This window comes from Ambystoma mexicanum, chromosome 5p, assembly GCF_040938575.1.
Source record: "Ambystoma mexicanum isolate Mex_15411 chromosome 5p, UKY_AmexF1_1, whole genome shotgun sequence".
In the NCBI taxonomy this organism is placed as follows: domain Eukaryota; kingdom Metazoa; phylum Chordata; class Amphibia; order Caudata; family Ambystomatidae; genus Ambystoma; species Ambystoma mexicanum.
Window position 1 is genome coordinate 928698964 of NC_090930.1, and position 18538 is coordinate 928717501.

General features: G+C 44.6%; 1 protein-coding gene across 3 annotated transcripts in view; it reads right to left on the reverse strand.

Annotated features, from left to right (window-relative positions):
* Positions 1-18538, reverse strand: part of FYCO1 (FYVE and coiled-coil domain autophagy adaptor 1) — a 1135599-nt gene that overhangs the window by 42676 nt on the left and 1074385 nt on the right. For all 3 annotated transcript variants that reach the window (XM_069613367.1, XM_069613366.1, XM_069613365.1), the window contains exon 17: positions 9900-10110. In XM_069613367.1, the coding sequence (XP_069469468.1) occupies positions 9900-10110 (211 nt within the window). The remainder of the gene's footprint in view (positions 1-9899; positions 10111-18538) is intronic.

Here is an 18538-nt window from a genome sequence, read left to right on the forward strand (position 1 = left end):
CGTTCAAAGCCATGGCCAGCCAATTCCATTCTTGCGTAGTATCTTGTTCCACTAAGCTACTTGATTTTGTGGAAGTGAACTTGTCGACTAAGCCGCCATTCTTTATGGTAATTTTGATTTTGGCCATTGGACTAGTTCTGGAAATTGCCACCTGCTCAACTGCAACTACACTTTGGAGTGCGAGTGCAGGTAGTCCAACTTTGAGGGCCGGCCCATTCCGACCAGGCTGTTCCTGCCGGTTTTGTTCAATTAGTGCAGTTTTTTGTGAGGTCTCCATGGACTTTGAATTACCCTTTTGCGTAGCCCATGCTTCACCTGCTCCAACCTTTAACTCCACAGATTGATGTTCTTGGAGTTAGTCACTAACCCTGGTCTTCTTAAGTTCATGGACATACTTTAGGTTGACCTATGCTACTCCCAGAGTTGCTGGGACTACCCGAGAGTTAGGACATTTTGCCTGCATCACTGCAGCATCTGATTGGATCTGCTCATGGGTCATTGGAAGTGGCTTTTGCTAGGGTTGCTTGATGTATAGTTGTACCCAAGCTTTCTAAGAGGGTGTCTCAGTGTCTGTGACAGATGTATAGGTGGCCTAGGTGGTTCGGCCAGGTGCTTGCTTCACTTCGGATGAAAGACTGAGCAGGCATGGGTCAGCTGGTCATAGCAGATCCGTTAAAGTTGTGGGCTCAAGGTGTGGGCAGTCGATCGTGCACACAGTAATGTACAGCCTATGTTGGGATCTAGCAGTGCAACGGGTGAGGAGAATACTCTCAACTCTCCCGGGCCTCAGCATCAAGCATTGTGTGGAAATGGGGGTTGCTGACCCTCACTGGGTTCCTATCTTCTGCCTAGTGAAGACATGTGCCCTGTCCTTTGCAATATTGACGTGCTTCATGTTTGGAACTTTGGGACATGGTTGAGAGGGATCTCCCTGTCAGTTCACGCTTGCTATTCTGCCGGTTGTGGCGGTGCGGCTGATCCCACACTGGCGGTGTGGTCATTGCCTCGTCCTGTCTGTGGATATGTTCCACTTTAAGGTTTTTGCACCAAGCGTAGTGCTGGTGACTTGGCGTTGCAGAATTCTAGGTATATGGTATCAGCTGTGCCCTTGCTAGTGACCAATTTCCATTTGGCCATCTGAACTGCGGTCAGAGCTTACTGAAGAGAGTTCTGATGTCTTGCATGGCCCATAGGCTCTTGTGGGGTGATGGTATGCTGGATGATGGTGTCCTGCGTCGTTTCATGGGATTTGGGGTCCCTGTTTCTGAATTAGCCTATGTCCTCCTTTTCCCCCAAACCTCAGATGCTTGGGTTTTGCGGTATTAGTGGCGTCACTGGGGTGGTGATACCCGGTGCAACACTCCCTGTGTCAACTGCCCCACCCCCGGGAGCCGGTGAGTGACTCCATGAGTTACCACAACCCTAGTGACGCCATTGAGCGCAGCCATGCCAGGCTATTAGTGTAAATCTTGGCTTTATGCTGTGGATCTTCAAAACAATATCTGAGAGCTGAAATGATCAAAGGGTCCTTCCTGTGTCACCTAGGGCCATCCAAACCTTTGGCTGCGTTAACCTCACATGCGCCGTGCGGGTCAACATCGCAGACAGGGGAAGGTTACATTAGGAAGAAGCAGGATAGTATTTGTCCCTTCATTGATAAGCGTTGACGTTAATACACAGAGATGCAATACACCGAAGTGTTGATCATAACCCGCTACTACTACTGTGCAACATTAGCAGGCATATTAGGGCCTCTAAGCAGGCAGCTATGCCTTCTTACCACGATGTATGATACATGAATGTGGGCCTACGTATCATGTTCTAAACTGCACTGGTAACACAAGACATCAGAACCTGACATTATATGTAAAACCAGCGTTCAAGCACTGTCACTGGGCATTTGTTGGTTCTTTTGACAGGTGGGCTGGCCTTATGGCACATGGCATTTCCCCTCATACCGCTGTCTATGGAGAATCAGTCGAAAGAGTGAAGTTTCTTTCTTATGTATTCTGGCACGCGTCTGACTCTTACAAACACGTAATCACATTAGCAAGTCAAACCTTTCCAATTACAATTGGCCTTTTGCCCGATCGCCTTCAGTCTCATATGAAAAAGGTGCGCGTGGACCTGCTAGGCACAGCGTAAGGTTTGTTAGATGGGGAGAGCTACTTCACCTCTGTTTTGTCGCATACCCCGGCCGTTCGCGGGATTAAATTTCCATTTTAGTGCTTTGAAATGTGCATGTACTACAATTTATCACAAATAGAGTGAAGTCAAATCATAATACGTCCAGCAAGATGGCAGCACGGTGCCCCATGGGTTTGGCATATCTTAGGCCCTGCTTTCACCATCATTCTTCTCATAATTATTACTACAGCACAGGGGTCACTGCATCACTAGTGAAAGAGGGCTGAAATCAATGCGTCATGCCTGCACGTTCCCAGACATGCCAACATTCGTCAAGCCCTAAGAGGGAGATTTCACGACAGCAATCGGGAGAAAGTATTTTTCCCATAGGATTGCATTGGAGTTCTAATTATTTTAGGCTGGAGACAGTAAAAAAAGCCCGATTTTTCAATCAAAAATCAGGAGTCTCCCGCCTAAATCGGGAGTGTTGTCATGTATGCGTTCCGTAGCTTGCCAAGGGAAAGCTGTAAGCGCAGTCATGTGGAAACCAATGCGGATACATTCAGAAGTCTATCACCCCCACCCTGTTACCATAACAACGCTGCCCTATTATTTCACAAATCAAAGCGACTACTTACTTTCTGCTCCTGCAAATAAACCCCAAAGTTTGGCGTCCACGCTTCTTGGATGTGCATATGCCCTGACTCGAACGGCTCACATCCTGGAGGCACGAACCTCCAGCATGAGAGGGTGACAGGCCAGCCTCCTATATAACTGTAATGCATGCCCCCTACCCCGCTATCATTAGGACACAAAGGTCAACGCAATAAGCGCAAACCCGGCTAGTATTCACCACGAGTGGTATTCACCACGACCGGGAGGGGTCAAGAGGAAAGTGCTGAGGGTGCTGGTGTTGACTGGGCTCATGAGGACCAGGCTACCAGACTCAGAGGCTGTGGGGTGATTAGCAAGGAAGGGTGAGTGGGAAGGAGGTAGAGAAAAGAAGAGTTTTGAGCAGTTTACAGAACTTAATGAGATCCGGCTCAAGTCTCAGGGGGCAGGGAGGCTGTTCCAGAGAAAGGCGCCAGCCGAGGAGAGAGACCTCCCTCCCACTCTCTGCTTGGAGAAACGTTTGTGCATCAGAGAATTTGAGTAGAAGAGCGTAGAGCTCAAGCAAGAAGGTATTTGTGGAGGGAGAGTTGGAGATAGTGGGGTACCAGACCCCAGAAAGCCTTGTGGATTATGCAGAGGGTCTTGAATTGGATCTTTGTCGAAACTTAGAGCCAGTGGAGAGATTTTAGGGCTGAAGAGATGTGTTGCCTGGGCTCAAGGCCAAGGATAAGTCTTGCAGCCCTATTCTGGATTAGCTGAAGAGGGCGGAGGGAGGAAAGAGGCAGATTGAGGAAAAGGATGTTGCAGTTGTCAGGTTTGCAGGCCGGACACTTCACCACTGCACCACTGCACTATATAACCTGATAAAAAATAACAAACAATTAAAGGTGAAATGTCCCATTTCGGTACTGCAAATCCCAGGGAAAACATTTGTATAGGTTCTTGGAGTTTAAAACATGCACACCTTTTAACGTTTTCAAAAACACTATTAGAATTAAATATCCTCTTTTGGTTTGTGTGTTTGTTGATTTTATGAAAGGCAAATGCCATTTGTCCAGTGCAATTTGGGTGGTTATGCAAAGCCAATTTAATTAAATGTGCATATTTAAACTTTATATGCTAATTTCTGGTGACGTCACATCCCATTGTGTTTGTTTATGAGTCCCCCCACTTAAATTTTTAGGACTTGACCACTGCGTAAGATTGACCCATTTTATTTGGGATGTAGGAGAGAATTATGGTACATGACAGGCGCTTAATACCCTGAAGTGAAGTGGAGGGGCAATAAAATGTTTTCGGCGGGGAAGGAAGGGGCATTTTGAAACTAGGATCGCCTTTATAAGTAAGTACCTGCCACCAAAACATGGTGGCAATATTGTGCTACAACTCTGTATTATAAATGCCTGTAACAACAAGAGTTGATAATTGTTCGCTTTAGCTACTTTTAGCCGAAATTGAAAAAAGAAACTGCGCAGTAAATGTTGGTATCCCGTCCTGTACTGACACCTAGTGGCCAATTGTTCACAACTACATTTTTATGAATTAAATTCAAGCAACTTTGTTCAAATTTGTCACACCTTTTGGGAAAAGTGCAATTAAAATGTTTTCATTTTTTTCTTCCAGAATATTTTGTTTAAAGCATCTGAATCTAATGTATTCTGTGCAAATAGTGTCCACTTTCTCCAAAAGAGCAGATCCGGGGCCAGAATACAGAAACGTTGCACTGCTGCAAGTGCAAAGTTGCACAGTGTTCGGACTAGGGCAAAGTTTGCTCTTTTTCTAAAACACTGGGACATATTAGAAAACCATTGTACCATGACAAGTGCTGTTTGGCAACTGCTCCGGTGTTTCAAGCGCCAGGGCAAAAATTACCCTAGAGCAAATAAATAAATTTAATTCCGTATTCGCATTGGGGCACACTTTGCCCTGGTCTAAAATGCATCAAAAATATATCTCAACCAACATATCAAATGAACAAAAGCATTGGTTTTAAAGTGATGAAACACAGTTTTACCAATAAATTACAATGTTCATGTAACATATTTATATTTCAAGAAGTTACATTATTTATATTTAGACAATGAAACACACGTTGAGTTTCTAATAACGTAAGCAAGAACAGTTTCTAAATAATTTCACTAGATTGAGTCATTTTTGTAGAAGAAAACAAAGGAAGCACGGTTTCACGCTTGTTGTATCTTGTGATTTTGGAACCTATTGAGAACTATGTTAGTGCTATTAAAACCCAAAGAATGTCCAATGCCTGCTTAGTGTAACGTTCCGTCTTGAGTTACATAGTAAGGATTTGGGATAGAGTGAAAGAAAGGAATCGAGAGGTTGGGAGGGGTTGTGAGGTTGGAGTAGGAGAGGGTTTAGTATACAACTAGGGGTTAGGCTAGAGCAAGGGTTAGGATAAAACAAAGGTTAGTGTTAGAGCATGGGTGTGGGTAAGGTAAGGGCTGTGGAGTTTGTTGAGGGCTACTGATGGGATTGGAGTTAGGATCCCTGCTGTTCATTTTTTATTTATTTAGTTGATGTGTTGTATTGCATCACATACAAATAAGATGCATTGGAGCATTGAAGTGCAAGCGAACGCCTAAGAGTCAGGGGTAGAGTAAGAGATAGCGTGATTGTTGAGGGCCATTGACTGCCTTATAGAGTTTTGGGTCATTGTTAGGGTTACATACTTGTAATTTTATGTGTTTAAAAATAGCTTTTTTTATCACTTGCAACATGTTCCACACTTACACAGAAGTACTACATTTTGAACAGTTATATTTGCTGACTCTTTTTTCACATGCCTCTATTTTCCTGGCAACATTTTTACATAGAACCGTTACGACTCAGGCCGTGGAATAAACACGTGAGATGTGGGTTTGAATACCACCTCTGTCAATGCCTGTTTTTAATTGTTCTTTGTTTATTTTGTTGCGTTGGTCTGCCCATTGACACATACAACAAAACCATACATAGCGTGGGCAATATGGGCTCAAAGCATATGTGCACTTAGATGGGGTGGGATAGCTGGACCAAAGAGAGTCATGCTGTGCAGTCATTGCAATGTGTGTCCTGCATCTGTGACACTGTAGCTCTATGGGCAAGGGACAGTGGCTGGAGGGTGGTGTCTGTCTACTGATGTCTGTTGCAAAGAGGGGCAATGCACATGGCCGCTTCCCTTGCTGATGGGCAGGCAGGGTATCCGGTACACATGCTTCTGTATTAACATGGCTAATACAGACTTAGCTGGCATGGGCCAGAAGAGGGCTGACCTGACACCTTTAGAACATCTTTACTATAAATACAAGAATGTCATTTTTAACATTCTGAACCTGACTTTGGAAGCAAAGGTAGGTCACTGGACATTGGGCCTCATTCCGGGTTTGGAGCTCACCATGGAGTAATTAGCTCCATGGTTGCCTCCGAAATCGTCCCAAATCCGGCATGCTGAATGGAGTAATTACCGGTCCATTCCAGGGTTGGAGGGATCGGTAATTCCCCATTCACCTTTTGCCCTTCCCCATTCCCATTTCTGCCCCATAGGGCTCAATGGGAATGGGGAAGGAGGTAATTACGGCACCGTAAATTACGGTACCGTAATTACCTCCGAAGTACCTTTGCGGGTCCTGTACTATACTCCTGCTAAAAGCAGGAGGTAAGGAAGGACCTGCAAAGGGACCTCGGAATACGGAGGTAAGGGACTACCGGCATCGGCACCCTTACCGGTGCCGGTAATTCCTTACCTCCAACCTCGGAATGACCCCCATTATCTGTTATAGTTGACCCTTTTCTCGTGATAGTGCAGAAGTGCTGTGTATATAACTTTCGTTTTTGCAGATACAGTGCAGAGTTCAAGAATATCAAAATAAAAGCCCTGGGTGCGAGACCATGCATCCAAACACTGCACCTGTTGTTCATAAATAACATATGTAAACACCCCAGTGTTAAGAGTTAGTGTAAGAATGTGTGCCTAATGCTGCCTGACATAAAAAGGCAAGAAAGCCTTCAATGTTAGGCTATGTTTTTGGAGTGCTGCAGGATTAACTGAGCCTGAGAAATATGCCAATATCACATACTCAAGTTCTGCAAACTTTATAAGAGAAATTATTAGAAAAATTACCACCTTAAAGTACTACTGGGATCTTCTCAAACCCCAAATTGTCAGGACAGTCCTTCTCCGTGTCTAAAGCGGGTCTCTCCATCCTTGGGAGATGCCCTCAAAGTCCTCCCCAGTCATCCCTGAATCTCGTGCCTGCCCGCCTCTTTCCCAGTACTTGAAAAGGGCTTCTGACATTGTCACAGTTCTCTGGGAGTTGCGCGTTTCAGGGATTGACAAACCGATCTGATGACATTCTAGCTGTGATCTTTACAGGGTCATGTACTCCAGGACTCAACTTCAAGACTCACACTAGCAAAGAGTTATAGTTTGCCAGAAGACAGGCCAGCAGGAGTAGCTGGCAAGGAGAGCGTGAGCAACACTGTCTGAGGTCTACCTTAAGCATCACGCCTCCTGCATCATCTCCGTTCGTCGCTTCAATCATATTGTAGCCTCCCTTGCCCACTCCTGCTCCTCGTCCCACCATCTGGTCCTGCCCATGGCTAATCTGGCCCGCTGCCCACGGCTAATCTGGCCCACAAGAAACTTTCTGTCCTGGATGACTATGGGACTGTTCCCCCCTTTGCCATTAGTTGCGCATTCACCACTTCATGTTCCCACCTCCTCCTTCTCTTTGGCATTACCTGATGTTCCCCAGTCCTTTCCTCTCTTGATATAATTTGCTGTCAACAGATGCTCTAGACCTACTGCACTACCTGACGTTACCAACTGCGAACTATCACTTTCTCCTCTTGGCATCATCTCCTACAAGCTATGTCCCCTATTCCTTGATGTTTACCACTTATCAACTCTGCTTATCATTTGCTTTGAAGCACCTCCTCCTGATGATCAAGGTCTCCTCCTGATGATGGAGCCTCCTCCTGCATCCTGGGCCTTACCACCACCTGGTCCTTCAGCATCTTAGAACTCACCACCTCCTCCTGCTCCCAACTGCAATCACATCTCCAACCTTCTCTGTCTCTCCAGCCTCCTCTTTCACAGACTCTCACTAATATCTAATTACTACCCAACTCTAGCATCCTGCTCCTCCAACCTACAATGGCTGACTGGGGTCTCTGCTTTTTTGGATGGACAAGGCTACCCAGAATGCCCTATACTGGTACACTAAATTGTGGCGAACAATTATGGCTGCCCTCGCTCTTCTGCACTGGATTTGTGTCAGTGTCCACTGCATGCGATGGGGACCAAAAGACATTGAGCAGGGGATCCTCTCCATGTCACCCTCAGACCCACTATCCACTGGGTAAGGGTGGCACTCGACTCCACTTCATTTTGAACCTTTGTGTTGTTAGAGTAGGGTGTCATAGGCTCATGAAGCCCAGGGAAAGGGGCTGGTTTACCAGAGAACTGGATTATGCCACTTTGTGTTGGCCCATCAGAGACAATGTTTGCATAGAAACCCCCTTTTGTTTGTAGAGTTTCTCATTTGTTTCTACCCCAGACTTGCAAACTCTGTTTATTCATGAGATAAAAGCAACTTTGAGATCTCTCACTATCCTAAAACGACAGGCATATTTAAACCCCATTTCAGGAATGTCCAAACTGCATGATAGTTCAGAAATATGGGCCCAGTTCAGTCATGTGTAATGAAGTCCCTAAACAATTGTCATTTTACAAATCAATATCAGAAACTAAAAGCGGAGTAGTGAAGTTGGCCTTGGCCTGAATGTGTACACTACAAACAACACTGTGGACAGCTTTTTGTTCCTTTGCATTACAAACAATGTACACAAAAACTATTATGTGACAATTTGCTAATTATAAAATACAAAATACTAGCAACTGTAAAAGTACTATAGCAACAATGTTCAGACTTATAATGAGAAGTCACCATACTAATATTGACTGCCGGCACAATACTGCTACTTCTGGAACCAGAGCCACGGTCAGATGACTTAACCTGAGGGTTCCCCGCAATCTTGGAACTGCTAATGCAGATGTCAGTGATACTGTGCTCATAGGAGTGAGGGTAGCACCAGAAACGTCTTTGGGCCTTGCTGTGAACATTTAAAACCAGGATAGCTCAGGGGCAACGTGCTCGCCTTGAAAGCAAGATGACTCAGAGCACCACAGGTTCGATCCCCGGGTCAGCGCTTACAAACCTCTGGGTATGAAGCGTGTTATAAATAACCAATTACAATTACTGCCTTTTACACTGTGACAGCAATCACGCACAGCAAATTCAAATGCCAGTGCAAGGATAAGCAACCTCAAAGTATGCAAAATGGAGTCCATTTTCGGATGTATGGCTTTGATTTTAGAAGCCAAACGTGCAACGCAAGGGGTGCTCTTAAAAAGTAAATAATAAGATGCTTTGTTTTTTAACTGTGCGTCTTTCTATAGCAAGTTACACGTCATAGAAAAGGTTTCTAACATCATGCGTACTTAACGTGGTGCTCATTTGGCAAGGGTGAACAAACTCTGCTGCACATTGGTGGGTTATTCTCCATCTATATGTAAAACAAATATTCTTGCATTTTGAACAGACGGACATAAAGAAATATACTTTTTTTAATAGAAACTATTGACGTAATCACAAGCAGTTCCACAGAGAATGACAACAGAGTTGTAAAAGTATCGTACTTAGCCCCAAATGTGCCTTGTATGTGGCTTCGGTAGACGCCATTTTAGAGCGAATCTGTCCCACTCCATTTTGTTGTTGCAAAGACTCCTGTCACAAAGTATGATTTATAGGCCCGATGGCAGCACACACATTATTTGACTGTGCAGATCAATGATAGAATATAGCCGAAGACTCATTTCACTATCTGTAGTGATATAATGCCATTTCACACTGATATTTTTGACTGCCTTCACATGCTACATTTCTTTACTTTTCTCTTTACATTTTCTTTCATCAAAGAATAAATGAAGAGAACGAAAAAAGGAAGACATAGAAAGAATGAAAGGACTATATTATTATATCTAATTAGAAGTACTACATTCCAGTCAAACATTAGTTCACCATAGGCTGCCATGAAAAATAAAACTGAGCCAGTCAGAGGTATAGATGCCTTATGTGGAGAAGCAGGTGTTAAGCTCTTACCTTATACTGATCCAGCTGTGACTCCGCCTCCTCTTGGTACACCACACTAAATGCTATGCTTTTTGTGTCCGTGGAAAAGACCCAGCTGATGGTCAGGCCGATCTCGGTCACGTTTATGGGAATGATGCTGTAAGTGCTGGACTTGATGAACAGTTCTCTACTGCTCTCCCCAAAACTGGAGATCTCCTCCAAAGTCAAGGGTAGTCTTACCCTGCAGGAAAGAAAGCAGTGCAGGTGAGCGAATAAGAAATCTAATCATGACTGATGAATTATAAACACACTTTTCATTGCGTGCATAGTATTACAATTAATGAGATCCTGGGACTATCAGCCGATAAGTGGAATGCATGCCTCTGAACAATAACATTACAGACTATACCAGAATACTGCCATTTTTTTCCAGAAGTCCTAGTGCAAGAATTTTGATACGCGTATGAAATGGCTGTTTGCGTTCTCAATCCACAGCTAGTGCCATTAAAGTTTCTTCTTCTGGAGTGTCCCCTGCTAGGAGTTCCCCATCTGACCACCTTATATTGCCTTGTCCTAGAAACTACTCTACTGTTGCCTGGTAGAACAAGGGCGAGAATAGACGGGAGGGACTACGCGGGCTACAGAAGAGAGATAAAGTTAGAAAAGGCAAGCCAGAAAGAGTGAGGAATTGGGAGGGGTCAAAAGAGAATAAGAGAAAGTGACAGAGAGAAATCAAGAGCTATAAAAGGTACAGCTGTCTGACCTTTCCATACCTGATGAAATCAGTACAGAAATATCCTGCATTTCTACAGTTTTAGTGTTGTGGTAGCATTCTCCACCAAGACCCTCTTCACAAACATGCCATGAAAAACTGGGTAACTCAAGCCCTTCCTGATTGGTTGTTCACCCGTACATATTTAGTGAAATAAAAACATAAGCATGCTGGCTAGTACTTAGAGCAATTCCTTTTTCCTTGCTTTGTGTGATTAATGCTGTGACAGGGTCAGGGGATAGACCCTGCCAGGGAGTGAACAGGGACCCCTTCAGACGTAAGCAAGGAGGACTACCAGCATGTGTCGCACAGCGAATACTACCCCAGAGGTGGCGTGAGGGAGTTGGGTGGACAGTGCCTGAACCCCCTAAATGTGCCTTGCTTGATAATAGTGGCATCACTGTGGCTCTATCAATTCCCTGCATCCCCTTTTCTGGCCAAAGTTCTCTTTAATTGCTTGTAGGTCCATACAATCTAGAAAGAACTCGACTGAGAAACACAGACAGCGGAGAGAGAGGCTGAGCACTGCACACCATGAGATTCCAGTGCCTGGCAGCCTCCAGAGAACTGCCATGAAGTGTGACTTACCAGAGTGAAAGAATGGTGAGATGACAGCCAAAACACTGACTTGGGCAAACGTCAAAGTCTGCACGAAAACCAGCACATGGGAAGGGGTGGAGTTAAAGGGGGCTTTTGAAGATGAGAAGTGTGATGACCCAGTTGCAGGGAAAAGCATAGGGATCGTTTAGGAAGAGGGGGGAAGGAAAGGACCAGAAGGTGACAGGTATAAAAGGCCCGCAAGAAACGAGTCAGAGGTGTTCGGATGAAGTCAGGCAGTGTGGCAGTGGACCGAGAGACCAGATGGAAGGAGGACGGTCGCACGGAAGATTGAAAAGTCTGTGGCAGGATTGGATATGAGTGCAGGTAAGGTATTGAAAATGAGGGTGATACCAAGTGTGAAAGGTTCAAATTATAATTGAGAGTCTATTATAGGGGGTTGTAGAAAGGTGGGTTGTGAGTGAGAGTAGAGGGGAGAGCGAGAGATTGGACAGCAAGACCAATAGAGTGAAAGAGAGAGTGGAAGTGAGAGTGAAAGGGAGAGGAAACCGGTGCAGAGCAGCAGGTTAGAGACTGTGGCGTGAAAATGCAGCCCCTGAAAGGCAGAGATCGAGAGGCGATGCTAGGCCCCTATTGTGAGAGTGAAGCTGGCTAATGTGTAGTTTCATTGATATATAAAAGCCAGTGCATAAAAGTGATTTCTGACATACGGCCTAGTAAAATGAAAAGAAATGGGCCTGGTGCAATTCTACTATTATGGACACGTGCGCAAGTGAAAGGGAATCTACCTGATAGCTTAAAACTGCTGGATATGCCCAATGTTTGGGAACTGACCTGTGGTGCTGCAGATGCTGACTTTGTGTAAACTGGCAATAGACACTTTTTGACAGATTCAAACCAGCAGCAGTACATATGGGAAAAGATACATTGAAAGGCTAGGCATGTGAAAAATACCACCTTTAAAAAGTGAAGCCAAGTGACATATTTCAGAGAAAGACACTTACTTTCACAAATAAACTGACATTTAAATGGAAAGGTTTACTTGGTGGAGAAGTGAACAAGAACGTTCTATATAACTGTGGCCTATGTGTGACTAATACCAAAAGTGATCTTATATCTGTCCAAACTGTATGCAAATAAATATGGTATTATAAACAAAACGTCCAGATATAATGCTAAATGTTGCATGTAAGCACATCTTGTCGATTTAAAGCTGTATTTTCTGAAGTATGGATGCAGCTGGTGTTTTCTCCACTGAACTGAAAGGTCTGTGCCTTTGAAACTTTGAACTCAAGACACGTGGGCTGGGACCCCTTGGAAAAGCAGGTCTGGTTCAGTTAGAAATACAATGTAAGAACAAAGAATTAGATAAAAATTGCAGGAGTTGCAGATAACACGGCCAGTAGAAGTGACCTGCAAGGTCAGGTCTTCCCATTAACTGTGCATTAGTGGGCAACAGAAAGGAGCTTTTTATGGCTGACCCAACCTCAAGAAATAGCTTCAGAGCCACTAATTGATCTTCAAACATTATGTAAGAAACAGACCCTGCTGATAAGCAGATGCACATGTCAGGTCACAAGAACAGAAATGAAACTTAAAAAAAGGTGGGGGCTATTGTAGAGCTGAGGGGTACATGCAATGCCCTGTCATATGATTAACATTGGGCCACCCTTTCTTTAATTAAAAGAGAATCATGTTACCCAGTGAGCTCATCACAGACTCATATTAAAGGGGATATGAAGCCCATCTGTATCATGTAACAATGAATACTGTGTGATGTATACAAGTTGAGTTATGAAGACAATTATGATTCCGGCCTTCTCATAATTCCGAGGGAATGGACAGTTGATGTGGTGATAGGTTATGGAAGTAAGATTTGAATCTTGAAGGGTCAGATTTGTGACTATTTCAGCGCAGGAGTAAATCGATAAAAACTGTAGCTTCTCCCAGGAAGGGCGTGCCAAGATAAGATTAGTATTTTCCACCCCCCAACTCCTTGTCCTATCAGCAGGCAGTGGGCTTATTGGGGGAAGGGGAGAGAGAGAGCTGGCCAATCCGTAACATGGGAATTATGATAATAATTGGGTGTCAAAGGCCCTATAAGAGATCAGTGTCCAGTCTGAGGAGGGGTCTTTTTGACGTTCTTTGGACCTTTGACTTTTTCACTCTATTGCTGGAGGTAGTCTACTTCTGGACTCTTGCAAGGAACAACTAGCAGAGAGACAAGAAGAGCTACCAAGGCCTTAAACATTGCGTGCGAGACAGAGATTGTGACATTTAGAAGCTAGCTTGGCCTGACATTTGAGGAGCCAGAGGAAGTCTGGTGCTGGGGACTACCCTTGACCGAAGCCTTTGACCAGATCTGTTCTGTCCTCAGAGGAGCCCTGCTGTTACCCTGCATGCCCTATAACCAAGGCCTCCCATGTAAGTAGATTAATCCAAATGGCAACAAAAGTGTGGGGGGATCTGCCAGCCTTAATCTCCATCTCGCAGAGCGGGTGGGGGGGTGGAACTGGGAGGACCCCTGGCACATTTTATTAAATGTAACTCAAATTAATTCCACCATAGAAAATTACCCTATCCATTTAAATAGAGTTGTGTTGCCTTAATCCTTTCCATTAAATTGTGGGGGAAAAAAGAGGCAAAACTGTGTAGATCCTTAGCACATTGAATAAAAGTTGAATTAAATAATTCCCATATAGAAAATCACGGGATGAGTGTTGTTAGAGTTCTAAACTAAAAAAGTTCATGCCCAGTGTGTTAGAGCCGGTATAGACAATAAGTACTTGGGTGACTATTTTTCTGACACCCCTGACTTCTGTATGGAAGGGGGGTGTCCATAATCCGCAAATAACTACCCCTACAACTCTGCCATTCAAGTGAAAGTAGAGTGTGCAAAACGGAATTTCCCATGTATTTACTTGCATCCCAAATCAGAATCCGAAGGCCCTGCATTTTATGCAAAGAAAAAGCATACAATGATTTTCCCATTGCGTTCCTTTCGCAAACCTTGCATTTTCAATAAAAAGTCCAAAAAATGTTTTTCCATTGTGTCTATTTCCCGAACCCTGCTTTTGAATAAAAAGCCAAAACGATTTTGCTCCCTGAACCTTGCCTTCAAATGAAGCCTGGGAGTGGGGGTTGCTGGGAGAGAACAGCATTGTGATAACCCAAGCAATTACTGGGGGTTGTTTCAAATTTCCTAATTGTTAATGTGCAAGAAATCCTCTGTGTGTTTTGATTTAAAGTATTTAAATTCAACGTGTGTTCACCCATTAAAGTCAGTCAATTGGTGCAAGTAATTTGAAATTGTGATAGTGTGTGGGGCCACAGTGTGGCTGATGGTTGTGTGACCGTTTGATTTTATTCTTTGTCAAACCTTAAACAAATATACATTCTTACTATACAACAGTTTGGTTCCTGGCTCATTGGGGGTAAAGAGGGTATTGGTTAGATGGTGCAAGATAGGTTGGAGGCCTCACTAAAGCTGAATCTGTATAATCGCTTTGGTGCGCGCCACCTTGCTTGGGGGGAAAGGAACTCCCTGAGTTGACCGTGACCGCCCAATAAATTGTGACAAGACAGGAGGGAGTTGTAGGAGGAGGGGGAGTGGAGAAAGTGAGAAGGAGTGTGTAAAGGAGGTCCCAGACATGGCCTTCACCCCTTCCCCTCATTTCGAGGTACCAGGAACGTGCTCGCCAAGGTATGTGACGTATGAAGAGCAAATGAACCTACAAAGAGCTGCAGTGGGACTCTGCCCAGTATACATCAGATGATCCATACCGGCTGAAGCACCCATAACCAGACAACCCTGGGCAGCACGGTACCCTATCAGACAGCCATACCAGCCGCTGATACGAAATGAGGAGTACCTATACACGGTCCACGAAGAGACCCCAAAATCCTTAATGGAAGGCCAGTGGAAATGACACAAGGGCCTGAACAGATTCGAGAATGAACAAGAGCAGCCATCGAAGATAACACGCCAGTGCGAGTAACTACGAAATTGAATGGAATAGGCACAGAGAGGAGACAATGTTACAACGCCAGGAAACAGTGCTACGAGACAAGATAGAAGCAATCGTCCTGTTAAACATGTGTAAATAGGCTTGAAACGCAATATCCTAAGAAATCGATATTGCTTGCAATGCTAAGTAGAAGATAGAGCAGCAAGCGTCAACCTCAATAAGGCGCATTATACAAGTGCGACTCCATTTTGTAAAAGCAGAAAAGGTACCCAGGCGGCCAGAGGCCTACCGGGCCAAGTTTCGAAACCCAGCCAAAGGCAAGAGAAGGAGCGGAATCGAAACTCAACAAAGAGCGGTTCATGCTTAGGAAATCGAGGTCAACCGGAGAAGGGGAGGAGAGCGTCAGCTCACAAGACTCCAACCTCAGAGCATACCAGCCTGTCTCATGAAGGTCAAGATAAGGGGGGCCCATGCAGGTGGCTAGGCCGACACAGAATTAAATGCACTAAAAGCTGGAAACTGAAGTAGATTCATGGTGAACTAACATGTGACCAGCCAGGCGCGAAGAAGTACCATCGCCTGATGTCATCCAGCACCCGAGGATGCCATAACTTTTCCCGATAAGAGACAACAGTTTCGAGGCCATCCTAGCCAACTAATTGACACGTCGCCCTAAAACACTGATTGATGGAAGGGAGGCAGGGTAAAACTTGGGAAACCAGGCAAAGGGGTGTCTATTCTGCATGCTGCTAATTAAAGTGGAGATTTATGTTTAGGGGTGTAACTTGCCCTTTCACAATGGACCGTGTAATCTAGGGTCCTATAGACACTGTAGCCAATGAGACATTGGACTTGTAGTGACGTCAATCACGTGTGATATAGAGGGATGGGCGTAGACGCTCACCCGATAAGAGTTATCCAATCCACATGCTCCATTATCATATGCAGATATAACACCTATATTTAAGTTACCTTCCCTAACCAGTTATATTGCATGATGATTTTTTATAGAAATTAGACGTCAATGATGACGATTTGTGCCTATAAAAATTGTTGTTCAACTGAAGTTCGTGGAAGTCGGAGTGAGACCGGTGATCGCACTACAGCTGATTCCCATTTGTTTCCCTGTTTAATGTACATATCATTAAACTGACTTCCCTTTGCCAAACTACTGATTCCTCGTTATTGAGTCGTGTCGGAGTAAGTGAATCCTGCACCCCCTGTCGTCACATGGTGGAGCTACCTTGTCTTATAAGTTCTAGAGGGTGAGCGCTGACCAATGGGCCCGTCAGCAAATTCCTCTCCTCCTGAACACTTGGTAGCGTGATGATGGTTACTGCCATCAATTATAGATTATCGATTGATATAGTCATAAGACAATCTTAGACCGAAGGCACGAAGTAACTCTGGGCTTTCGGTAAGATCACAAGTCCTTTCGCCATTCCGGCTGAGTAGACTGAGAAGCTTCCCGTGGACAATGATAGAGTAAAAATTTCAAAAAAATATGAAGTGGGTCTGAAGGAAACCGCCTTCCCAACCATAACCCTTCTCAATCCCACGGGCAGCGGATCGGACGAAAACCTTAAAAGCAGGAAGAGGAAGGGGCGGTGATCCCGAAGTTCAAGAGAGGAAACGATGTGATCGGTGAGTGAAACAGTAAACTCGTTACTTTGGCAAATGCCATGTAGGCATTAGAGCCAGCAAGGGAAAGGTAACGGAGGGTGGTGGAGAAACAATAAAATAGTTAGAAGTAGAGAAGACTGTATATATATATATATATATATATAGGGGTTAATGACTCAAGCATAAGAAATAAAACTTAAATCCGGGGGGGCACCTGAAATAAAAACGTAAATCAGGGGGGCACATGAAGTAAAAACTTAAAGATTTGCCTTGTTCCTGCACTTTAAAGAGTGGTCAGAAGGAACGTGAACCCAGAGCCCACAGTGGGGGGACAATTTAGGCTACGATGACGTTTAAAGACGTCATAAAGGGGGTTCGTTCAAATCCCATGATGGGGTATTAATTAGAAGGCAGGTATACGTATGACCAGCTGGTGTCTGTCTAGTTTGTCAAACGTCTGTCATATATGTTCTGTTGTATGTCGAATGTAAAATAATTGTATTGGGGATTGTTTAAAATGCATTTTGGATTTACGCGATTCTGTAACTGAGAGGGAATCGCCACTGAATTAATGAGTTTTGAGTAAATTGTTGGTATAAAATTTGGCGGGAAAAGATTGGATTGGAGCTGGGTATTTGGTGCTCGCTCATACTATTAAAAGAGTAAAAGAACTGTATAGTTATTGATTGGTGACGGAATTAAGAATGGAGGAAGTTACCCCGCTTGCGCATTTATGCAAGCAACTGCCCAAGCATGCAACAAAGCTGAAGCAATATAGCCAGGAGTGGGTTAAGGGCACCGCAAATAAGATGTTTATGCTGTGGCCCCAGAATGGGTCACTCTCTAAGGCTGTTTTACAGCACGTGACCACCTTCCTACATGCCACATATACCGGCAAAAAGCTAGAGAAACGTCTTGCTGTGCTGGAACTGTGGAAAATGTTTGAAGAAACGAAGGTGGAAGAACCACCCGCAGATTGAATATTAAATGTATGTACAGAGAGGGGTGAGACGCCTACCGCGCCACCTGCCCCACCTGAACCAGTAATCGAAGGGAGTAATTCAGAGGGTCTTTACCCGCTAAGAGAACTTAAGGCAGCCACGGGATACAGCAACCCGGCATATGAGTCGCCTGCATGCAGTGGTGACGACATCAAAGAAAAGGGGAGTAATCTTACCTCCGTAGTCCCGAGGGACAAGGAGAGACGTGGTGATGAAGAGAAGGATCAGGTATAGAGTAGTACATCTCTTGAGAGAGAGGGAAAGAAGCAGAAAGGTAGTAGCGAGTTAGCATTTGCAAAGGACGAGTGGATGGGAGGTCAGATATTGCTAAAACTTGATGGTAAAGGGAGTGATGACATAAGACCGAGGGAATGGTCTGATGAGGTGCTGAGAAAGGAAAAGGAGAAAGAAAAGGATATGTGTCATAGGTTTCCCCCCTTCTCACCTGTCTATGTTGTTTACTGGAGTTCTTTGAAGGAGTCTTCTTGCGCACAGTTCGGGTCTTGTATAACCCAGTGCGAACGTCTTCGGGTTCCAGTGTGCGTTCAGCGTTCGACTCCTGGATCGTTCAGAATGTCCGGGAAATCCTGGATGTGATGAAGAGTGTACTCGGAGACGGGTACACGGAGGTCCGGGATACAGGAAGTATAAGAGGAAGGAATGAATGAGGAAGGGAAAAAATAGGGGCCAGGAAACAGGAATCAATGAAGTCAGCGAGAGTGAACTACGGCAGCACACGTCTAGCCA